Here is a 24,859-nt window from a genome sequence, read left to right as displayed (position 1 = left end):
GGAGAGCCTAAGCTTCCTCTCCATTTTGCGTTTCTAGGTTCATGGGCTGAGGAGACTTGTGGGATGGTTTCCTAAGCAGTCCAGCCCTACCTATTAATTTCTAAGTGCATTCAGAAAAACATTCATAAAACATTATAATTCGCCAGGCGATATACCTTATGTGATGTATTTGGGCAGATGCATTTGGGAGAAAAAGATGTTTTTCAGTTTTCTCCTCATGTTTCATGTTTTTTCTTTTATATAATCAGGGTCTGGTATATTTTATTTCTTTTTTGCAGGGAGCTGGTAAGTCGCCTGCAAGAGCGAAATGTTCAGGTTTTCCTAATATCTGGTGGCTTTAGGAGCATTGTGGAGCATGTTGCTTCCAAGCTCAATATCCCATCAACCAACGTATTTGCCAATAGGCTGAAATTCTACTTCAATGGTAAGACTTTAATGGTGTCATTTCCCTTTCTCATCAGTTTTAGTATCCAGTATCTTTTTTTTTTTTTTTAAGGGTTTTTTGTTTGTTTAATACATCTGAAAAGAACGCACTTACAAAGAATTGAGACATGTGAAAGCATTGGTTCAACACTAATGAATCTACAAGAATTAGGATTTGGGGAAGGCGGAGAAGATTACCTAAACATTTTTAAAAATTGGGAACTGCAACCCAAGTAAGCAGATAAAATCCCCATTAACACTTATGAAGAGTCTTCATAAGACTCCATGATTTTTTTTTACTAAACTAGAGAGCCGTAACTAGCTACTCTAGGGTTCCTCGTATGCAAAACAGAAATAAGGGGATTCCCCTGACTGGTCCCCACGTTGTTAAATGTCCTCCCCACCACCACCCGCACCCCCAGCTTCTTCATGAAGCAGGTCTGTCTCCATCCTCCAACTTGAAAGAGGATGTGCATCATTCCACAGACATCTGTCTTCTAGCACCACCCCTCACACTTCCTCCATCTACCAGGTCTCCGGCTGTGTTCTAGGAACACCGTATCATATGCTGTTAAGCTGGACGTCTACGATAAGCATGTAAGACAACGACTGACAGGGGAAAAAACGTTTTTTAATTACGTACTCAATCCATTTGGTGTATTTCAAAAGGTGCAATACTTTTCTTCATTTATCAGTGAACGAAGTTAGAAATTAACTTCAAAAAAAAAATCAGCAAATGACAAACAAATTTCCTTGAAAGTCACAGTCACATATAGAGTGCATCCTAGAAAAGAGGGGCAAGACAGGTTCCACCCGCTTTCATGAGTTTCATCAAGTACTAGACCTACTCAAGGGTGGAGAGAAAGGCAACTTTCAAAAAGGAGTGTGTTATTAAATGAGGCATTTACTATACTCCTTCCTAAGAGCACCAGGTGGGGGACAAGTGTTCTAAACTAGATCTAGGAAGTGGAATGTGGAGTCAGTCCATCCTCCTCCCTTAAGGGCTGTCCAATGGTTACTGAATTTAAAAAACATGACTAAATAAAAACAAACCCCACACACACTCCCCCCCCCCCAAAAAAAGAAAAAAACAAAAACAAAAAGAACAAAAACAAAAACAAAACCCCTAAATGTCCCGGATTATTCTCCAGAGTGGATGGAGCCCCGGGAGCAGCTTCAACAGCCCAAATTAGTCTGTTACAGAGTCATCACAAGCATGCCTTGCTTTTAAACAAACAAACAAAAAAAAAATTTTTTTTTTGAAACGACAGAACAAAAACTAGTACTAACCGCTTTCTGACAATACACAATTACTCAAATTAACTAGTACTGAGAGGGGGAAGGGGACCATACCTATGGGCCTTGTCTCACACGAGTGCATGTGGGTAGGTGCAGGGCATTTGTCATTATTGCAAAAACGAATTTTAATTTTTAATCTTTAGTTTGATTTAACATTGCTTTTAGTACGATGCTGACACCAGCTGTGCAGAAAGGGCTCTGGAGATGTTCATAGCAGCACACATCTGTGGGTCTTCTTCGGTTCTGGAGGCTCCAGGGCAGCCAGTATTGCTTCGTCAAATACATTCTTTAGGCCTTGCTGTGTGAGTGCAGAACACTCCACATACTTGAGCGCCTTCAGGTCACGGGCCAGCTTTTCAGCAGTCTCTGGAGTGATAGGCTTCTGTTTGTTCTTGGCAAGTTTCTCAATCGTAGAGGGGTCATCTCGGAGATCAATTTGGGTCCCAACAAGCAAGAAAGGAGTCTTTGGACAGTGGTGAGTTATCTCAGGCACCCACTTCTCCTTCACATTTTCAAATGAGGATGGAGAGACCACTGAAAAACAGACTAGAAATACATCTGTTTGTGGATAACTCAGCGGTCGTAATCTGTCATAATCCTCTTGCCCTGCAGTATCAAAAAGTCCAAGAGTATATGGCTCTCCACCAATCATAACTGTGACTGCATAGTTGTCAAAAACAGTCGGTACATACTCCGATGGAAATTTATTTGTTGTGTAGGATATCAGGAGACAGGTTTTACCAACGGCACCATCGCCCACAACAACACACTTAATTGTCTGCATTGCTGAAACGGTTTTGTATCCACTTTAAATATTTCAAATTCAATGGTGACCTCAGCTTCTCCGCCGGGGCCTAGTATCCAGTATCTTATGTAGTGTCTGTTGGGATGCAACTTAAGCAAGGTGGCATCAGAGTTAAATACTGAGGCAAAGGATACTCTTGACTGAGGTCTTTTGCTCCGTGCAAAACAGACTTGGGCCATCATCTCTCCTAGCTTTAGTGTCCATATAATCATCTATCTGTATATAAATGTCCATATCTGTATATATGTCCATCTATCTGTATATATAAGTGTCCATATAATCATCTATCTGTATATAAATGTCTGCACATTGATACCCACATGACTTACTCTGTCTCGCATTATATTTCAGTTTTATGAGAGCTCTCATGTATTCAAATCAATCACAGGCTAAGGAAGGAGAGTTTGCTAGTGAGTCACTGCACTGTCGCTGCCTTGATGGGAAGGGGCAGAGAGGGAGGGAGAGGCAGAGAGAACTCTAAGCAGGCTCCAACGTGGGGCTCGACCTCAGAACCCTGAGATCATGACCTGGGACAAAATCAAGAGTTAGACGCTTAACTGACTGAGCCACCGAGGCGCCCCTCTGTCGCTCCTTTGAAAGTGCCTCCTGGCCCTTCTGTGTACCATCACAGCTGCAGCTGTAGTTTTCCATCATTGCATAATGTCTCTAGTTATGTCAAGGACTGGCTGACATCCTTAAAACCAAATAATATTAATTTAAAAATTTTAGGTGTGTTAATAAAACATTTTGGATGGGTCTGAAGAGAGAGTGAGTGTGCTAATTACTGTAAGAAATTGATCAGATATAAGTTGGAATTGCCTCTTAGATGAAATTATATATTAACTTTTAAAAATTTTAATATATTATCATTTCATAATGTTCTGCCATGTCAGCAAGGTTTGAGAATTACAACTATGAAAGCTTAGAGGATAAAACTGATTTACCCCAAGGCATTAATGATTTAAAGGAGTTACCTCAACAAGAAGTATTTGCAAGTGAGAAGCAAAGTTGTTTATGTGGGGCTGTGGTGTAGAAATCCAGGCCGGGTCACTTCACTGAGGGCCATTTTTAGCTTTCTCAGTGACATTTAAGTGAGGGTATCATCTATGCAAAAAGCTGGCCCTACTGATAGAATTCTGTGGATCATTAACACTGTTGTAACTGCTCTTTTAAGGTGAATATGCAGGTTTTGATGAGATGCAGCCAACAGCCGAATCTGGTGGGAAAGGAAAAGTTATTAAACTTTTAAAGGAAAAATTTCATTTTAAGAAAATTATCATGATTGGAGACGGAGCCACAGACATGGAAGCCTGTCCTCCTGCTGTAGGTATTAAGTGTACTAGTTTTCTCTGGTTGTGGTTCTGTTTTAAACAGCTGATTTAGAACTTGGTATGATTGCTTAGGTGAGATAAGAGAGAAGAACATCCAGATGTCACTGTAAAACAACCAAAACAATTAAGACACCTTCAGTCTCAATATGTCAACTGACTTTTTGCAAACCTGAAAAAAAACCATCTAGAACTTTACCACCCTGTTCCTGTGGTATGGCTGCCACCTCTTAGCCCCAGTGTGTGCTCAAGGTTTGGCTTCGATTCCCCAAATAATACCACAAATAATTATTCAGATCTTATAACTGTAATCAAAATTTTACTGTCTTTTTATATTTGACGAACTATTTCCTCATATAGTATCTTCTCCTTTTTTTTTTTTTTAATTTTTTTAATGTTTATTTATTTTTGAGACAGAGAGAGACAGAGCATGAACAGGGGAGGGTCAGAGAGAGAGGGAGACACAGAATCGGAAGCAGGCTCCAGGCTCCAAGCTGTCAGCACAGAGCCCGACACGGGGCTCGAACTCACGGACCGTGAGATCATGACCTGAGCCGAAGTTGGACGCTTAACCAACTGAGCCACCCAGGCGCCCCAAGTATCTTCTCCTTTTTACTGAGTAGGGAACTGAGGCTGGTGGAGGTTTGATAACGTGCCTGTATTAAAGCATTTTATTCTTCTGAATGAATGCTGTTTTCTGAGACTAGGAAACATGCTATACAGCAATGTGTCACTTTCATGCAGGACTTTGCCCTTATCAGCTCATACTAAATTAAGAAAACCTGAACCAAAAATGTAGTGGTGAGCTTTTTACTACCTAGTTTCCTGAGATCTAAAAATAGTTGTCTTTGTAAATGATTAACCCAAAGTGGTTAAAGAATCTTTGGATCCTTTTAACTTACTTGAGTCAATTCAAGATAAGAAGATGTCTTCAGATGATTTACAATCAAGGCTGCGGTTGACTAAGTCACGAATGCTGGACTAGTCCAATGAGGAGTATGTAGAAGTCACAAATGCCCAGTTCTATCAGGGAGCTCCCCCTCCTGATGTCAAGAGGTGACAAAATTATAATTCCAGAGGACCCTTCCAGTCATTGGAAGATGACACGGCCTGACCGAGCCAAGGGAAAGTGTGTGCTGGCACACGTGGTCAGAGGAATGTGTGATTTGAAGGAAGGGCAACAGCCACCATGTGCAGGCCTGGAAGGACCCAAGGGAGAAGTGACCAGGTGGGGGGCAGGAGGCAGGGAGGCAGCAGAGCAGAGTGAGGATGTTCTAGGCACAGACCTGGGCTGGTCAGTGCACAAGAACTGGCAAGAATGGGCTTTCTCTTCAGCAACCGCTGAAGACTTTAAGCGTCAGGCACTTTGGTGTCCCTGTGAGGTCATGGGAAGCCCTGGAAGGCTGCTGGACAGAGAGGGAATGAGTTGGTGTGTTAGGACCCCGAGCGGGTGCTGGCATGCAGAAAGGAGGCTCAGTTAGGAGGCTACGCTTAACTGGAAGGTAAGAATCTCATTATGTTTCCCTCCTTATGTGGTATGAGAACAAAAATGAAGAGAAAGGCAAGTAAAAGAATTTTCAACTTCCAAATTGTGTATGTAGTGTCTATATCCTGGCGGAAAAAGAGAAAATACTATGTTTTTAAATTTGTATTTATTTGAGAGAGACAAAGTGAGTGGGAAGGGAAAGACAGAGAGGGAGAGAGAATCCCAAGCAGGCTCCACGCTGCCAGCACAGAGCCTGATGCGCGGCTGGAACCCACGAAACTGTGAGATCGTGATCTGAGCTGAAACCAAGAGTCTGGTGCTTAACTGATTGAGCCACCCAGGTGCCCTGAGAAAATACTATTTTAAAAATGACTACAAGAAGGTGTCACTTGGTAGAAATTAAGGAAACAACATAACCTTCAATAATTTTAACGATGGAGAGTGGAGTGCTGGCAGCAGATCCTGGGACTGTCATCTGCTTCATCCCAGAATAACACCCTCCCTGGGAGGGAGGTCTGTCAGGTTCACGCAGGGCACCTGTCAGGAGGCGCCTGCTCTGGTCCTGATTCTAGGCCAGTGGGATCTCCACTGCACTACAGGCTTCTCTTTATTCTTCCCTCTTTGAGATTGCCTGGCCTAGTTGTGAATGCATCTGGTTTAGAACTCAGATGGGATTTTACCTTTGTAAGCAATTGCATTGGTTTTTAGAGGGCTTCAGTTCTCCTGGAAGCCTGCAGTGTCCCCTGGCCTGATTGGACTGACATCGGTGTTGCACTGACTCATTCAAGGACGCTCCCAGGGAGCTGGGGAGGCACCCCCTTGAGGCTAGGCTTAACCTCTCTTTGCAGAACAGTTCATTCTTTTCAAACACTGCCCTAGGGTGCCGCTATATCTTTATTTTTTTAACTCTCCTTTTTTCCCCTTTCTTAGGATGTTTTCATTGGATTTGGAGGAAATGTGATCAGACAACAAGTAAAAGACAACGCTGAATGGTACATCACTGATTTTGTAGAGCTTTTAGGAGAACTTGAAGAATAATACCAATTTTTATACAGTTTGGAACAACTTCGGTTAATTTTTAAAAGTTATACAGTTTGATACCGTTTGCCTAAAATTGCCTATTACAACTTAATGTATAGATTTGGTACTCATTATCTGTACTTCAAGTAAACTATGGAAAACTGCTTTTTTTAACTGCAGTCCTAGTGTTATTATGACCATTAATTACCTGGATAGTTTTATAATCTTAATTCTTTATGTATTTTCCTATCTGTATTTTATTTGAAGCCTTTTAAAGGTGGATAGTAAATTAAACACCGTCACTGTTGGAAATATGGGTTAGGCAGCTTTAGGTGACTATTGGTTTTCCCTGTGGTAGGTAAATAAAAGTTATCCATGTATCAGAACAGATTTGTGGCATTGTCCATTCTGCCTGTGATGTATTTCAGTATCTAATATTTCAAGCACCTTTACGTTTTTGGGTAGAAACAACAGCCAGGCAAGGAACCAAGGGGCTGGAGACCCCGTTGATCACAGGGCGTAGTGCTTGTCACCACTCAGCCCCCACCAGCCCTCCCACTGGGCAGAGGGCTGGATGCGCTTTTATTAGCTCTTGGAATTTGTCAAACAGGGAATGTTACAGAGGCTTAAAAGAAAATAGAGCCTTGGAGCGCCTGGGTGGCTCAGTTGGTTAAGCTTCCGACTTCCTCCGACTCACGTCATGATCTCATGGTTTGTGAGTTCAAGCCCCACATCGGGCTCTGTGCTGACAGCTCGGAGCCTGGAGCCTGCTTTGGATTCTGTGTCTCATTCTCTCTCTTCCCCTCCCGCACTTGTGCTCTCTCTCTCTCTCTCTCTCTGTCTCTCAGAAGCAAATAAATGTAAAAAATAAAATTAAAAAAAAAAATGGAGACTTGGAGCGCCTGGGTGGCTCAGTTGGTTAAGCCTCTGACACTTGTTTTTGGCTCAGGACATGATCTCACAGTTGTGGGATCGAGCTCTCCTTTGGGCTCTGTGCCTGGTGTGGTGGAGCCTGCTGAAGATTCTCTCTCCTCTGCCCCTCTCCTGCTCACTTGTGTGTGTGCTCTCTCTCTCTGTCTCAAAAAAAAAAAAAAAAAAAAAGCCTTAAACAAAAGTAGTGACCTTAAAAAATGGATATTTGATAATCGCATGAAATAAAAGAAGTAATTACACATTTTACTCATTCCGAATGAAGATCAGAGTTTTGCCTTAAATAAATTAAGAAATGCCTCCTAATAGCCTATATGCACCATTTCTTTCTTAACAGATGACTCGGAAAGACGTGAAAGCCAGGTTTGCGTTTATTCTGGGCAGTACCAAGAAAGAGACATTTCAGAACATGCTTTGAAATTATGTGGTTATTGGGGAACCTGGGTGGCTCAGTTGGTTACGCATCTGACTCTGGATTTTGGCTCAGGTCGTGATCTCACGGTTCATGGGATCAAGCCCAGCATCGGGTTCTGTGCTGATGGTGTGGAGCCTGCTTGGGATTCTCTCGCCCTCTCTCTCTCTGCCTCTCCACACCCATCAAAATAAATAAACATTAAAAACAATAGTATGTGGTTATATACCCTCCCTGGTTGAAAATTGGGAGAGGATAAAGAGGTTTAGGAAGTAGGAAGAAGATAATGAAGTAGAAAAGGCCAGAATGGTTTAATATAGGAAATTATATGAGAAAAAATTTATACCTCAAAACAATAATTTAAATTTATCTGGCCAAATAATCAGATATTATTTAGCCAAATAGTCAAGTCAGATGAATCGAATTTCCTTCCAGATCCAAGTTGCCCCGGGAGAGACGTGAAGTAGGTTGGGCAACATTTACATGAGACTCCAGACAACGAGGCGGTTGTTCGGTCGAGGTTGCTGGCTGGCAGCTCTCCTGGAAGCCGTTTCGTGGGACTTGCCCTTGCACTGAGCTCCGGGCAGGACTGGGCGTGCCAGGGCTGGCGTGCCAGGGCTGCCGGTGCTGCAAACTGCCGCCAGCAGTGTGCGTGAGCTGCAGAGCCGTCCTCGGGGAGGTGGAGGACTGAAGCCCCTGCTGCTTCTACCTGCCAGGCTGCCAGAGCCCGCCTTCTACAGGGCGGTGTCCTGAACAGGATGTGCACACTGGATTTGGCTCAGGGGAGTCTGCTGGGCTGAGAAATCTACCCACATAGAACCTTTTAGACCAATTGCACAAGCCCCCGGGCCCCCAGGCTGCCCAGCTCTCAGCAAGCTGCACAGAAGCAGCACACACAATCCCTTCTTTGTTGTGTTGGGGTGAGCCTGAAATGATGCAAGAACTGCCCTAACCTCTTCCTTGCTTTTTGAATTCTGGATTTGCTGGAAACAGCCACAGAGTGGCTCTCCCAGGAGCTATGTACGTGGTTGTGGTAGGACAGGAGTCAGGAAGTGTTGGCAGTGCGATGTGGCTTTCTATCCTTGTGATGCCATTTTTCATTCTGATGATGCACACTGCTTATGTAAACAAAAATAGTTAAGAACTGGGGTCATGAAGTTAAGAATTGAAATTTTTCATGGTATTAAATTGAAACAGAAGTCCCTCAAAGCTTTTATACGCCTAAAAAAGGAGATAACCCAAGGCCTTTATCTCCTATCCCACCCCCTTCTCTGGTTTGCCGCTATGATTCTTCTCTCTTCTGGAGAAAAGTGTTTCTTCCTGTCCAGCCGGCTGCCATTCCCAAGAGTTGGGGAGGGCATTCTAGGCCTGGGGCTGGAAGATTCTGGAGATTCAGACCTGGGGTAGGAAGCTTCCGGAGAGTCAGGTGGTCCGCCTCAGCAAATGTTGGCACAAGCATGATGGCTTTTGCCTCTGTGACCCTCAGAATTGTTATGATTGGATGCAGGAAATGTCGGGAGTGATCTGACCACACGTCACACTGCTCATTTTCACATTTCCAAGGTGTTTGCACGTTTCCTCTTGTGATTCTCACATCCCTGAGGTCAGCAGTATAGATATCGCTGTCCTCTTTTTAACAGGGGACAGCAAGCTCACAAGAGTTGATGACTGCTACAGGGTCACATTCAGAGCTGGAGCTCAGGCCAGTGATTTCCTCAGCGTTCTTTATATTATGCATTGCTAGAGAGTTGACAATTGGACGCCTGGGTGGCTCAGTTAAGCGTCCGACCTCGGCTCAGGTCGTGATCTCGAGGTTCGTGAGTTTGAGTTCCACATTGGGCTGTCTGCTCTCAGCACAGAGCTTGCTTTGGATCCTCTGTCTCCCTCTCTCTGCCCCTTCCCCGCTCATGTGAGCTCTCTCTCTCACAAAAATAAACATTTAAGAGAGTTAACAACTTACTGGGGCCAGAACAATATACTGTAAGCTAATACTTAACACTCTGATCACAAATGTTAATGTATATTAATACAGAAGATGAAATTTTATTCCCTAGAATGTAAGATGTGTTTTACAAAATGTTCAAGTGGTTTCATTTTAAATGGTCACTGAACTCTGCAAAAAGTACTAGTTTTAGTACTAATTCATAGAGGACTGTTCAGTACTTTGCTGATCAGTTTCCAACTCTGAACATATTTCTATATATGTTTATTATTTTCCTTTTGAATTGTTCTACTGAGTTTACCTAGGCATATCATCCTAACTCCCAGGATTCCTAACACTTGCATCAAAAATAGTATGAATTAAGACACTGCCCTGCTTTGAGAGCCCCACATATGTATATATTTTTGCCCCATGAATTTTTTTAATGTTTATTTTTGAGAGAGAGAGGGAGAAGGTGAACGTGGGGGAAGGATAGAGAGAGGGAGGCAGAGAATCCAAAGCAAGCTCTGAGCTGTCAGTGCAGAACATGATGCAGGGCTTGAACTCCCAAACCACAAGATCATGACCTGAGCCAAAGTTGACGCTCAACCAACGGAGCCACTGAAGCACCCTGCCCCGTGTGTTTTCTAATTGAAACTGATAGTCTCCATACTTTCTCTTTTCCTACCTTCCCTTTCTCCCTCTCCCCATTTACTTCCCCCTTTGCTTCCTTCTATCCATTCATCATGTTATTGAACATCTATGTTCCAGCCAGAAACTGAAGGCATACGTTTAATAATTATTCAAGACTGAAGAAAAGGCTCCTTCACAGGCAGCCGTGAGAATAAGGGGAAAAGAAACAGGTTCTCTCAAGTGCTGGTTTGGAGGAGAGCAAAGTGTGGGTCTGAGAAGGCTTTTAAAAAGGATGATGGGGTGCCTGGGTGACTCGGTTGAGCATCCCAACTCTTAATTTCAGCTCAGGTCACGATCCCAGTGGGATTGAGCCCTGCCTCAGGCTCTGCACTGAGTGTGGAGTCTGCTTGGGATTCTCTCTCCCTCTCTCTGCCCCTTTCCCCCGCTTGTGCTCTCTAAAAAATAAAAAAAAATAAATTTTAAAAAGGAGTATGGATGATATCACATGAATGTAATTAAAAATGAGTTGGCATGGGGGCTCCTGGGTGGCTCAGTCAGTTAAGTGTCTGACTTCGGCTCAGGTCATGATCTCACAGTTCGTGAGTTCAAGCCCCACGTCGGGCTCTGTGCTGACAGCTCAGAACCTGGAGCCTGCTTTGGATTTTGTGTTTCACTCTCTCTGCCCACCCCTCCCCCCACTCATGCTCTCTCTGTCTCTCTCAAATATAAACATTTAAAAAAAGTGAGTTGGCATGTGCAAGTAATATTCACCAGACCTACACACAACATATGGAAAATGAATTTGTAAATTTCAAATATTCCCAATGAAAATTCATAGACAAAATAATACAATTCGTTCTTCTATGGACGTTTAATAAAAGGACTTGACAAATTGGGCTAGAATTGCTAAACTGATTATTTGATAGATTAATATAATGATAGAAGATTCCTGTACATCACCAAGTGACCAGATCTCATCTAACCTGGCCTCATAGCAGCATGTGACACAGGTGATCTCATTCTTTTTTTTTTTTTTTTTCCATTAGTAGAGAATTAATTTATTTTTAAATTTTTTCCTCTGAAGAAAAGCCTCCTATAATCCTACTACTTTACAAACTCTATAAAGAAAGAAGTAGAGAGGGTCCTTCTGATCCCACTCTTTATTTCCTAGCGCTTTTTTTTTTTATTTTTATTTTTTAATATATGAAATTTACTGTCAAATTGGTTTCCATACAACACCCAGTGCTCATCCCAAAAGGTGCCCTCCTCAATACCCATCACCCACCCTGCCCTCCCTCCCACCCCCCATCAACCCTCAGTTTGTTCTCAGTTTTTAACAGTCTCTAATGCTTTGGCTCTCTCCCACTCTAACCTCTTTTTTTTTTTTTTTTTTTTTTTTTCCTTCCCCTCCCCCATGGGTTTCTGTTATGTTTCTCAGGATCCACATAAGAGTGAAACCATATGGTATCTGTCTTTCTCTGCATGGCTTATTTCACTTAGCATCACACTCTCCAGTTCCATCCATGTTGCTACAAAAGGCCATATTTCATTTTTTCTCATTGCCACGTAGTATTCCACTGTGTATATAAACCACAATTTCTTTATCCATTCATCAGTTGATGGACATTTAGGCTCTTTCCATAATTTGGCTATTGTTGAGAGTGCCGCTATAAACATTGGGGTACAGGTGCCCCTATGCATCAGTACTCCTGTATCCCTTGGATAAATTCCTAGCAGTGCTATTGCTGGGTCATAGGGTAGGTCTATTTTTAATTTTCTGAGGAACCTCCACACTGCTTTCCAGAGCGGCTGCACCAATTTGCATTCCCACCAACAGTGCAAGAGGGTTCCTGTTTCTCCACATCCTCTCCAGCATCTATAGTCTCCTGATTTCTTCATTTTGGCCACTCTGACTGGCGTGAGGTGGTATCTGAGTGTGGTTTTGATTTGTATTTCTCTGATAAGGAGCGACGTTGAACATCTTTTCATGTGCCTGTTGGCCATCCGGATGTCTTCTTTAGAGAAGTGTCTATTCATGTTTTCTGCCCATTTCTTCACTGGGTTATTTGTTTTTCGGGTGTGGAGTTTGATGAGCTCTTTATAGATTTTGGATACTAGCCCTTTGTCCGATGTGTCATTTGCAAATATCTTTTCCCATTCCGTTGGTTGCCTTTTAGTTTTGTTGGTTGTTTCCTTTGCTGTGCAGAAGCTTTTTATCTTCATAAGGTCCCAGTAATTCACTTTTGTTTTTAATTCCCTTGCCTTTGGGGATGTGCCGAGTAAGAGATTGCTACGGCTGAGGTCAGAGAGGTCTTTTCCTGCTTTCTCCTCTAAGGTTTTGATGGTTTCCTGTCTCACATTCAGGTCCTTTATCCATTTTGAGTTTATTTTTGTGAATGGTGTGAGAAAGTGGTCTAGTTTCAACCTTCTGCATGTTGCTGTCCAGTTCTCCCAGCACCATTTGTTAAAGAGACTGTCTTTTTTCCATTGGATGTTCTTTCCTGCTTTGTCAAAGATGAGTTGGCCATACGTTTGTGGGTCTAGTTCTGGGGTTTCTATTCTATTCCATTGGTCTATGTGTCTGTTTTTATGCCAATACCATGCTGTCTTGATGATGACAGCTTTGTAGTAGAGGCTAAAGTCTGGGATTGTGATGCCTCCTGCTTTGGTCTTCTTCTTCAAAATTACTTTGGCTATTCGGGGCGTTTTGTGGTTCCATATGAATTTTAGGATTGCTTGTTCTAGTTTCGAGAAGAATGCTGGTGCAATTTTGATTGGGATTGCATTGAATGTGTAGATAGCTTTGGGTAGTATTGACATTTTGACAATATTTATTCTTCCAATCCATGAGCAGGGAATGTCCTTCCATTTCTTTATATCTTCTTCAATTACCTGCATAAGCTTTCTATAGTTTTCAGCATACAGATCTTTTACATCTTTGGTTAGATTTATTCCTAGGTATTTTATGCTTCTTGGTGCAATTGTGAATGGGATCAGTTTCTTCATTTGTCTTTCTGTTGCTTCATTGTTAGTGTATAAGAATGCAACTGATTTCTGCACATTGATTTTGTATCCTGCAACTTTGCTGAATTCATGTATCAGTTCTAGCAGACTTTTGGTGGAGTCTATCGGATTTTCCATGTATAATATCATGTCATCTGCAAAAAGCGAAAGCTTGACTTCATCTTTGCCAATTTTGATGCCTTTGATTTCCTTTTGTTGTCTGATTGCTGATGCTAGAACTTCCAGCACTATATTAAACAGCAGCGGTGACAGTGGGCATCCCTGTCGTGTTCCTGATCTCAGAGAAAAAGCTCTCAGTTTTTCCCCGTTGAGGATGATGTTAGCTGTGGGCTTTTCATAAATGGCCTTTATGATCTTTAAGTATGTTCCTTCTATCCCGACTTTCTCAAGAGTTTTTATTAAGAAAGGGTGCTGGATTTTGTCAAAGGCCTTTTCTGCATCGATTGACAGGATCATATGGTTCTTCTCTTTTTTTTTGTTAATGTGATGTATCACGTTGATCGATTTGCGAATGTTGAACCAGCCCTGCATCCCAGGAATGAATCCCACTTGATCATGGTGAATAATTCTTTTTATATGCTGTTGAATTCGATTTGCTAGTATCTTATTAAGAATTTTTGCATCCATATTCATCAGGGATATTGGCCTGTAGTTCTCTTTTTTTACTGGGTCTCTGTCTGGTTTAGGAATCAAAGTAATACTGGCTTCATAGAATGAGTCTGGAAGTTTTCCTTCCCTTTCTATTTCTTGGAATAGCTTGAGAAGGATAGGTATTATCTCTGCTTTAAATGTCTGGTAGAACTCCCCTGGGAAGCCATCTGGTCCTGGACTCTTATTTGTTGGGAGATTTTTGATAACCGATTCAATTTCTTCGCTGGTTATGGGTCTGTTCAAGCTTTCTATTTCCTCCTGATTGAGTTTTGGAAGAGTGTGGGTGTTTAGAAATTTGTCCATTTCTTCCAGGTTGTCCAATTTGCTGGCATATAATTTTTCATAGTATTCCCTGATAATTGTTTGTATCTCTGAGGGATTGGTTGTAATCATTCCATTTTCATTCATGATTTTATCTATTTGGGTCATCTCCCTTTTCTTTTTGAGAAGCCTGGCTAGAGGTTTGTCAATTTTGTTTATTTTTTCAAAAAACCAACTCTTGGTTTCGTTGATCTGCTCTACAGTTTTTTTAGATTCTATATTGTTTATTTCTGCTCTGATCTTTATGATTTCTCTTCTTCTGCTGGGTTTAGGCTGCCTTTGCTGTTCTGCTTCTATTTCCTTTAGGAGTGCTGTTAGATTTTGTATTTGGGATTTTTCTTGTGTCTTGAGATAGGCCTGGATTGCAATGTATTTTCCTCTCAGGACTGCCTTCGCTGCATCCCAAAGCGTTTGGATTGTTGTATTTTCATTTTCGTTTGTTTCCATATATGTTTTAATTTCTTCTCTAATTGCCTGGTTGACCCACTCATTCGTTAGTAGGGTGTTCTTTAACCTCCATGCTTTTGGAGGTTTTCCAGACTTTTTCCTGTGGTTGATTTCAAGCTTCATAGCATTGTGGTCTGAAAGTATGCATGGTATAATTTCAATTCTTGTAAACTTATGAAGGGCTGTTTTGTGACCCAGTATATGATCTATCTTGGAGAATGTTCCATGTGCACTCGAGAAGAAAGTATATTCTGTTGCTTTGGGATGCAGAGTTCTAAATATATCTGTCAAGTCCCTCTGATCCAATGTATCATTCAGGGCCCTTGTTTCTTTATTGACTGTGTCTAGCTGATCTATCCATTTCTGTAAGTGGGGTGTTAAAGTCCCCTGCAATGACCACATTCTTATCAATAAGGTTGCTTATGTTTATGAGTAATTGTTTTATATATCTGGGGGCTCGGGTATTTGGCGCATAGACATTTATAATAGTTAGCTCTTCCTGGTGGATAGACCCTGTGATTATTATATAATGCCCTTCTTCATCTCTTGTTACAGCCTTTAATTTAAAGTCTAGTTTGTCTGATATAAGTATGGCTACTCCAGCTTTCTTTTGGCTTCCAGGAGCATGATAAATAGTTCTCCATCCCCTCACTCTCAATCTAAAGGTGTCCTCAGATCTAAAATGAGCCTCTTGTAGACAGCAAATAGATGGGTCTTGTTTTTTTATCCATTCTGATACCCTATGTCTTTTAGTTGGCGCATTTAATCCATTTACATTCGGTGTTATTATAGAAAGATATGGGTTTAGAGTCATTGTGATGTCTGTATGTTTTATGCTTGTAGTGATGTCTCTGGTACTTTGTCTCACAGGATCCCCCTTAGGATCTCTTGTAGGGCTGGTTTCGTGGTGACAAATTCCTTCAGTTTTTGTTTGTTTGGGAAGACCTTTATCTCTCCTTCTATTCTAAATGACAGACTTGCTGGATAAAGGATTCTTGGCTGCATATTTTTTCTGTTTAGCACACTGTAGATATCGTGCCAAGCCTTTCTGGCCTGCCAAGTTTCAAAGGAGAGATCAGTCACGAGTCTTATAGGTCTCCCTTTATATGTGAGGGCACGTTTATCCCTTGCTGCTTTCAGAATTTTCTCTTTATCCTTGTATTTTGCCAGTTTCACTATGATATGTCGTGCAGAAGATCGATTCAAGTTACGTCTGAAGGGAGTTCTCTGTGCCTCTTGGATTTCAATGCCTTTTTCCTTCCCCAGTTCAGGGAAGTTCTCAGCTATAATTTGTTCAAGTACCCCTTCAGCACCCTTCCCTCTCTCTTCCTCCTCTGGGATACCAATTATGCGTATATTATTTTTTTTTAGTGTATCACTTAGTTCTCTAATTTTCCCCTCATACTCCTGGATTTTTTTTATCTCTCTTTCTTTCAGCTTCCTCTTTCTCCATAACTTTATCTTCTAGTTCACCTATTCTCTCCTCTGCCTCTTCAAGCCGAGCCATCGTGGATTCCATTTTGTTTTGCAATTCGTTTAAAGCGTTTTTCAACTCCTCGTGACTGTTCCTTAGTCCCTCGATCTTTGTGGCAAGAGATTCTCTGCTGTCCTGTATACTGTTTTCAAGCCCAGCGATTAATTTTATGACTATTATTCTAAATTCACTTTCTGTTATATTATTTAAATCCTTTTTGATCAGTTCATTAGCTGTTGTTATTTCCTGGAGATTCTTCTGAGGGGAATTCTTCCGTTTGGTCATTTTGGAGAGTCCCTGACGTGGTGAGGACCTGCAGTGCACTTCCCCTGTGCTGTGGGGTATAACTGGAGTTAGTGGGCGGGGCCGCAGTCCGACCCGATGTCTGCCCCCAGCCCACTGCTGGGGCCACAGTCAGACTGGTGTGTGCCTTCTCTTCCCCTCTCCTAGGGGCGGGATTCACTGTGGGGTGGCGTGTTCCGTCTGGGCTACTTGCACACTGCCAGGCTTGTGGTGCTGGGGATCTGGCGTATTAGCTGGGGTGGGTAGGCAAGGTGCACGGGGGCTGGAGGGGCAGGCTTAGCTCGCTTCTCCTTAGGTGATCCGCTTCAGGAGGGGCCCTGTGGCAGCGGGAGGGAGTCAGATCCGCTGCCGGAGGTTTGGCTCCGCAGAAGCACAGAGTTGGGTGTTTGCGCGGAGCGAGCAAGTTCTCTGGCAGGAACTGGTTCCCTTTGGGATTTTGGCTGGGGGATGGGCGGGGGAGATGGCGCTGGCGCCTTTGTTCCCCGCCAAGCTGAGCTCTGCCATCCGGGGGCTCAGCAGCTCTCCCTCCCTTTGTCCTCCAGCCTTCCCGCTTTCCGAGCAGAGCTGTTAACTTCTGACCTCCCAGACGCTAAGTCGCGCTTGCTGTCGGAACACAGTCCGTCCGGCCCCTCCGCTTTTGCCAGCCAGACTCGGGGCTCCGCTTGGCCGGCGGGCCGCCCCTCCGCCCCGGCTCCCTCCCGCCAGTCCGTGGAGCGCGCACCGCCTCGCCGCCCTTCCCTCTTCCGTGGGCCTCTAGTCTGCGCTTGACTCCGGAGACTCCCTTCTGCTAATCCTCTGGCGGTTTTCTGGGTTCTTTAGGCAGGTGTAGGTGGAATCTAAGTGATCGGCAGGACGCGCTGTGAGCCCCGCGTCCTCCTACGCCGCCATCTTCCGGAACCCCCCCAGGTGATCTCATTCTTGATAGACTTAGTTCATTTAGCTTTCATGACATGCCACTTTCTTGAGTTTCTTCCTGTTTCCCTGAGAGAGTTTTTCACTCTCTCTTCCTGGTTCCTCCTTACCCTGGCCCTCTTCTTCATCTACATTCACTCCCCATAAGAATTTATTTATTTATTTTTCGGGCAATAAAGTCCTCTTTATTCATTTAGTATAATCTATTGTCAAATTGGTTAACACACAGTGTGTACAGTGTGCTCTTGGTCTTGGGGATAGATTCCTGTGGTTCATCGCTTACATACAGCACTGAGAGTTCATCCCAGCAAGGGCTCTCCTCAATGCCCATCACCCATTCTCCCCTCTCCACCCCCCCATCAACCCTCAGTTTGTTCTCTGTATTTAAGAGTCTCAGACAGTTCACAAATGCGTATCTCCAGGCGAGGCTGCGCTCCTGAACTGCAGATTCAAATACACACATACCTGTCTGATATCTCCACCTGAATATCTGCAGAGACATCTCAAACTCAATATAAGCAAAATGATTCCTGATCTTCACTTCCCCAGATCTCTTGCACCTACTTCACCTACAGCCTTCCCCATCCTTTCAGTTGGGGAGGCCAAAAACTTGAGTCACTTTTGGTTTTTCTCTTTCATTCACACTCCACGGTCGGTCGTTCAGGAAATCATTCTGTCTCTGCCATCAAGGTACATTCAGAATCTCACCATTCTCCCTACCTCCACTGCTACCCCTAGTTCAAGCCGCCATTTAAAATGTAAGTCAGATCGGGGCACCTGGGTGGCTTGGTTGGGCGTCCGACATCAGCTCAGGTCATGGTGTCACAGTTTGTGAGTTTGAGCCCCACATCGGGCTCTGTGCTGACAGCTCAGAGGCTGGAGCCTGCTTCAGATTCTGTCTCCCTCTCTCTCTCCCTCTCCCCTGCTCTGCCTCTGTCTCTTAAAAATAAATGTTAAAAATAAAAAATAGAAAATGTAAGTCAGATCATGCCCCTCCTCTGCTCGAAACCTTTGAGTGGATCCCACCTCAGAGTAAAAGCCAAGGTCCTTTCAGTGGCCCCTAACACCCTGCTGATCCAGCCCCGCGACCTCTGACATCTCCCACCAGGCAGTCCCTCTCCTCTGTTCCAGCCAGTGTCTGTGCTGCTCTAGTGCATGCCAGGCATGACCCTCCCTGAGGGTCTCTGCTGTAGCCATTTCCTCAGCGTGGTGGGATCCCCTTCCAAACACTGGCTAATTTCATCACCTCTTTTTGCTTAAACTCAGCTTTTCAGCAAGGCCAACTCTGACCAGACAGATTTAATACTGCATATTGCCCCTCCCAGCCCACCCTCAGAGTCCTATCTCCATTACCCCGTTCTACCTTCCCCTGCTATAGCATTTATCAACTCCTACCATATCATGTAAGCTACGGTATTTTATGTTTTAATTGCCAGACTCCTTTCACTGGACTGGAAGCTTCACAAGGGCAGGGGTCACGTTTTGTTCATATTATTTTAGGTGTCTGGTGCTTGGCACATAACAGAAACTCACTATTTGTTGACGTGACTAAAGACTATAGCCTAGTGTGAGGCAGGCTGCATTGTGAAATCCAATGACTTAATTAGGACAGAATTCCTCTTCCCAGAGTAGGTGTATTCTGAAAGAGCTCTATTTTAGTTCGTTGCTCTGTGCTTTTCTGAACAGAAAGCTCCTTTAAGAAAGCAACACAAGGGACACCTGGGTCTCGGTTAAGCCTCTGACACTTGATTTCAGCTCAGGTCACGATCTCATGGTTCGGGAGTTTGAGGCCTGCATCGGGCTCTGCACTGACAGCATGGAGCCTGCTTGGGATTCTCCCTCCCTCCCTCTCTGCCCCTTCCCCTTCACACACATGCGCTTTCTCTCTCTCAAAATAAAAAGAGAGCAACACAAAAAGAGAATGACTGTTTCTAAAAGAAAATGTCATTCTTGCACATTCCGGTGGTCACCAGGGGAAGGGCCCCTGGATGGGGAATTGGGTAGATGAGGCAATTTGGGGAGCCTCATCCAACTCATCCCACAACTGTGAGCTCAGTTGTGATGGTTAATTTTGTGTCAGCTTGACTGGCCTCAGGGATGTCCAGATAGCTGGTAAAACATTATTTATGGGTATGTCTGTGAGGGTGTTTCTGGAAGATCAGCATTTTATTCAACAGAATGAATAAAAGACCCCTCGTCATTAATGTAGGTGGGCATCACTCAATCTTTTGGGGGCTCAAATGGAACAAGGTAAAGGAAGGGCAGATTCACTCTGCTTGAGCTGGGATGTTCACTTTCTGCTCTCAGATACTGGAGCTCCTGGTTCTTGGGCCTCTGACTTTGGACTGGAAGTGAAGCCATCAGCTCTCCTGATTCTCAGACCTTTGGACTTGGACAGAATTATACCCCTAGTTTTCTTGGTTCTCTAGCTGGCAGATGACAGATTGTGGGACTTCTTAGCTTCCATAGCCGCAGTAGCCAATTCCTGTAAGTCTCTTTTTGTATATGTGTGTATCTAGATATCCTATGTTCTGTTTCTCTGGAGAACCCTAATAAGCCCAGTGAATGATAGAAAATTCCTGACTTCTGCATGGTTCACTTTAAGTCCACACAATTTGTTAGTGAAAAGTCTGTTCCCAGCAATTTTTTTCCAGTTCTGAATAGCTAGATCATCTTTACTAGTATTACTAATTCTACCATTTTTCTTTATACAGTTTAGAAAGCAGTTTCATATAAACAGTTCTTTCACTCACATCCTACAAACATGCTCTGAGCATCTAATCAGTAGAATTGTTAAAATGCATGTTTTTAGTTTTTTTTGTTTTTTGTTTTTTTTTTTTTTTTGAGAAAAGTGGGGGTTGGGGCAAAGAGAGAAATGGAGAGAGAGAATCCCAAGCAGGCTCCACACTGTCAGCACAGAGCCCGACATGGGGCTCAATCCCCTGAACCATGAGATCATGATCTGAGCCAAAGTCAAGAGTCAGATGCTCAACCGACTGAGCCACTCAGGGGCCCCGAAAATGCAGGTTTTCTATGCCAGAGCTCACTATGCCCTCTCTCTCCTACTGCTTTCTGTGGCATTAAGAAGAGCCAGTTACAAAATTCAGAGCTGAAGGGACGTTAAATGTCATTGGGTTCCACCTCCCCATTTTATAGGTTAAGGGAACAGAACACCAAAGAGGGAAGCACCTCATCAAGGAGCAGCGCATGGACTTGAAAGGGCCTGTTCTTCTGACCGCTGCCCCAACCTCCCAAACTCCATGCACTGGTACACAAAGCCTGTTTCCCAAAACACCTTGTTCAATGGCTAGTTAGAAGCTGGTGAGCTTATTTAATATTTTGCTCTATAGACTCACATATGCCCACTTCACAGGGACAAGCTATTTTTCAAGAGGTACAGGGTCATTCTTAGCACAAGTTCATAAAAAAAGACTGCAAACATGTCATATGTGAAAATCAAGATGTTTTATTGACTTTTATATGTTCTTGGAGAAAACCATTCACATGTAAAAGTTTGACATTTGATATGAGAATTATCCACACTTTATTTTACACATAAATTCTTTAATTTGGGGGTCAGACCTAATTTTTCACTTCAACAGGACTTGCACATGATTACAGTCACAAAATTGGCACACTGTATTAAAAAACTAAATCAGAGCTAGACAAAGTAGGCAGCTTTATTCCAATTTAAATCTCAACATGCACCACCCCTCGTACGTAATCTTGGAAGTATCTGCTGTGAGCTTACTAAAATATTAACTACAGAATGTCTGAGGTCACAAATGATTGTTTACAAAATAAAACCTCTTTTCTTAATGCTACTCAATTTGTTGTAGAAAAATATACAAATAAAAATTAGTGCTATTCGAGGCGTTCATTTCAGAATCACATATGACACATTATTTCCCCTCATATAGAGCCATCACAATATGCTAGGTAAAGACTGAGTTACTGATGAAATGCACCTTAGCAACCACTACCAGCTTAGTAATGACACGTCATTTACTATGCTGACCAATTAAACAGGAGAGAGAATTAAAACACTTTCAGGTATTGGGGACACTCAGAATTGGTTCCTGGTCTGAGACTCAGAAATAACTGCTAGAGTAACATGACAAAATTTATATTTCTTCCTGATACAAGAAATTTGCCTAAAAATCTGTAATTATAAAACAGATTTGCTTTTTATGAAGAAATTGCTCACTTTTTTTTTCATGGTTAGATTCCTAGTTGGAGAGGATTCAAATTTTAATTCGGGCCCTCTTTTCCCAGAGGGTGGGGAGGGGTGGCTGGTGGTTGGTATAAGGTATATTTGAGGACTGTTACAATCAAACTATAATAGTTTCCTTTCTTGTGATTATGTAAATTTTAAAGAAAAGAGGTCTCTCACAAGCTATATACAGCAGTTTACACTTCAGTGTTTCTTTTTCACTTGATATACAATTAAAATTAGTTTATGACAAATACTTGTCACATAAATTTCTGTAGGCACATCTAAAATCTGCAGCTTTACTGGAGGGGTGAGGTCTTCAGTGGGATCATGATTCTGGATTCCATTTCCTGAATAAGTGGGACTGAAAACAAGGATCAAGATTATCGTGCTTGTTCTTTTCTAAACAGATTATGGTAAATATACATTAATGAATATGTTGCTGAGAACGTTCAGAGGACATGTTGCTTAAAATCAGAATAGAGGAAAATATAGGACTGATCTCAGGGGCAGAAATGTACAAGCTAATGGTAGATCAATTAACATCCTATGAGATGTTATTAGAATTAAAGCAGATTCTGTTTGGAGATGTGTTTCATTTGTAGGGAATTAGGAAAGTCCATGTTTTAAGAAAAATGGTGCTTTATCAAAAGGTTGAGAACTTTGAACTAAAATAAAGTTATATAGGGGCGCCTGGGTGGCTCAGTCGGTTGGGCGTCCAACTTTGGCTCAGGTCACGATCTCACCCTGTGTGGGTTCGAGCCCTGCATCAGGCTCTGTGCTGACAGCTCAGATCCTGGAGCCTGCTTGTCTCCCTCTCTCTCTGCCCTTCCCTACTCACACTCTGTCTCTCTGTATCTCTCAAAAATATATAAACATTGAAAAATTTTAAATAAAGTTGTATAAAATCAAATAATACTGCATTTGACTATACTCTGTAAAGGAAAAGATACACGGTACTTCAAAAACTGTCACTGCTGAATAAAATAGGCCTCTGGAAACTAATGAAAGTGTAAGAACAGGCAACAAAGTCACATGCAATTATATGGTGTTTTGAACTAAAAGACAAGATAATACTTATTTTCTAGAACAAACTACTCTTTGATTTTTGTTAGTAGTATATGAGCTTAAGTGTACCTGAAATGCAACATGATTGGTACTTATTACCTGTGTCAGTATTTCTGGGTTGTATTAAGCCCAACTGTTCTTACAAAAATCAAACCACCAGGATTTCATAGCATACATGCATGCAGGTATGCATGTGCATGCACAGACATGTACATACAGAAAGTCAAAATGTCAATTTTCAAAATTTTTAATTGCTGTATTAAATTATAATGTTTTTGGGAACAGATAATTTTGATGAGAAAGGGAAAGCTTAGGAAAAAATTGTATAATAAATATTCAGAAAAATACAAAAAAAAAAGGGTAATGATGTGAAGTGTACATCATGCGAGGGTCTGAAACTGTACCAGACAACGTACATAGTTTTTTTTGTTTGTTTTTTTAAGATTTTTTTTTTTCCTGCACCCAATGTGCGGCTCGAACTTACAACTCTGAGATCAAGAGTTGCATGCTCCACTGACTGAGCCAGCCAGGCTCCCCCCAAACATACTTGAAAGAATGAAAATTCCTTATTGAAAAGAAGTCATGCAACTATTAAAGAAAAATCTGACTAATCTTCATCCCCCCAAACTTATGATTCACCATCCTAGAGCAACATACTATTTAAAAAAAAAGTACAAGGGGCACCAAACTGGCTCAGTCAGAAAAGCATGCGACACTTGAGCTCAGAGTCATGAGTTCGAGGCCCACGTTGGGTGCAGAGATTACTTAAAAATAAATTAATTAATTAATTAATTAAAAAGTAACATATTAGCTTTAGGGTGAAAGAACATAAAACAGTAAGATGAGAAGAATGACAAGTTTTATGTCTTGAAAATGTTACCTGTATAATACACCAATTCTTCCCAGCCATGTTTATGCCATGCTGCATTCCGTATATCTTCCCTGGTCTGAAGATCCTTGTAAGCTGAAAAATAACCACACGGGAGATACAAGACTTAATCCAAACACACTGTCCTGCATTCCACTAGCTATGTCCAACAAGTACTGATTTAGCTGCTCAGCTGGTTTTCTTAAAGTAACTACTGAGGGAATTTAGTACTAAGCTGGGATAATTGTGAGCTGGTTATTCTGAGAAAAATTATGTTAGGCCTTGTAAGAGAAGCAAATAAACAGCTCTTTAAATTTTACAGTCTAGTGGATTCAAGACCTACCTTTCAAACCGAGGTTCTTCAATAATGTTAAACTCATAACCAGAAACTGTCAGACTGTAATTAAGCAATATTCAATTTTGTTCAACATTTCCAAAGCACTACAATTATCTGGGTGAGAGACTGTGTTCAATGCAGTGGAGAACAAAAAGACAAGTAAAGACAAGGTCAACTGTTGAGCACTGTGGAATACTCGAGAACAGAGCCCACAGGAACAGGGAGGAGACTGGAGAGAGGTGTCTGGAAGGTGTGATTTGACCAGGTGGGTCGGGCTCAGAGGTTGAAAAGAATGTCACTGACAGATAGTAACAGAAGACAAAGGCATGCCAGGTGGAGAGAAGAGCATGGTCAAAGGTATCACGGCCCTTGGTGTCACATGGTACAATTCAGGTATCTCATCTGGGTGCCTTGGTTGCCAAATCCCAGCCTGGCAAGATCCTTCCAACTACTCACCAGGGAAATGCCTCTTGACAGGGTCAGACAAGATTAAAAGGACAAGAATCAGGGCTTCTAGTTTCTCTATTCTGGGACACACACCCTATTCTTCACAGGGCTTCTTTCTCCTTATGAGAAGACCTACCTTTGTAGGTATAGCAACTTAATCACCTAAAGATAAAATTTCCCTCAACTAGTAATAGACTATAAATTTAGTACCTAAAATTGTGAAGAGGCTGAAAAACAGAAGGAAGAGAAATCTTTTACCTCTTACCACCCAGAGCAAAACAATTTAGCGTTCATATGATAAGCAGCAGCATCCAACTGAGGGCAGGTGCATGGCCAGTGCACTGTGTGGTGGCTCCCCCTTGCAGGGAACAGGTTGGAGAGGGCTGTGTTCTTTTTTTTTAATTTCAGTTTTTTAATTTTCTTAGTTAAAATTTTTTTAATTTGGTAAAATATGCATAGCAAAATTAACTTTTAACCATTTTAAAATGTACAATTAGGTGGCATTAAGTACATTCACAATCATCCCACTTTGTTATC

At 42.3% G+C, this 24,859-nt stretch overlaps 3 protein-coding genes across 9 annotated transcripts in view; 1 reads left to right on the top strand and 2 right to left on the bottom strand.

The window, feature by feature from the left end:
- PSPH (phosphoserine phosphatase) overlaps window positions 1–6,747 on the top strand; it is a 55,446-nt gene extending 48,699 nt beyond the window's left edge. For 6 of the 7 annotated variants that reach the window (XM_019421763.2, XM_019421765.2, XM_019421769.2 and 3 more), the window contains 3 exons: window positions 279–424; window positions 3,702–3,850; window positions 6,272–6,747. In XM_019421763.2, coding sequence (XP_019277308.1) covers window positions 279–424; window positions 3,702–3,850; window positions 6,272–6,379 — 403 coding nt within the window. In that variant the 3' untranslated portion in view covers window positions 6,380–6,747. Of the gene's footprint in view, window positions 1–278; window positions 425–3,701; window positions 3,855–6,271 lie in introns of all 7 variants that reach the window. The other variant, XM_019421770.2, reaches the window with a different exon arrangement.
- Window positions 1,034–2,600, bottom strand: LOC109250664 (cell division control protein 42 homolog). Its single transcript, XM_053894135.1, has one exon. It carries the CDS (start codon window positions 2,504–2,506, stop codon window positions 1,931–1,933), a length of 576 nt encoding a protein of 191 aa, XP_053750110.1. The 5' UTR covers window positions 2,507–2,600; the 3' UTR covers window positions 1,034–1,930.
- A 14,088-nt stretch (window positions 6,748–20,835) lies between the features above and the next one.
- The window catches only part of NIPSNAP2 (nipsnap homolog 2), a 35,876-nt gene continuing 31,852 nt past the window's right edge, over window positions 20,836–24,859 (bottom strand). Inside the window, exons 9-10 of the mRNA XM_053893818.1 lie at window positions 23,551–23,634; window positions 20,836–21,966 (exon numbers count right to left, since the gene is read on the bottom strand). Of these exons, the coding sequence (XP_053749793.1) occupies window positions 21,902–21,966; window positions 23,551–23,634 (149 nt within the window). The 3' untranslated portion in view covers window positions 20,836–21,901. The remainder of the gene's footprint in view (window positions 21,967–23,550; window positions 23,635–24,859) is intronic.

This window comes from Panthera pardus, unplaced genomic scaffold (assembly GCF_024362965.1).
Source record: "Panthera pardus isolate Hobbes unplaced genomic scaffold, ASM2436296v1 HiC_scaffold_4, whole genome shotgun sequence".
NCBI lineage: Eukaryota > Metazoa > Chordata > Mammalia > Carnivora > Felidae > Panthera > Panthera pardus.
Note: the sequence above shows the minus strand (reverse complement) of the source record. Positions and strands in the feature narration are given on the sequence as shown.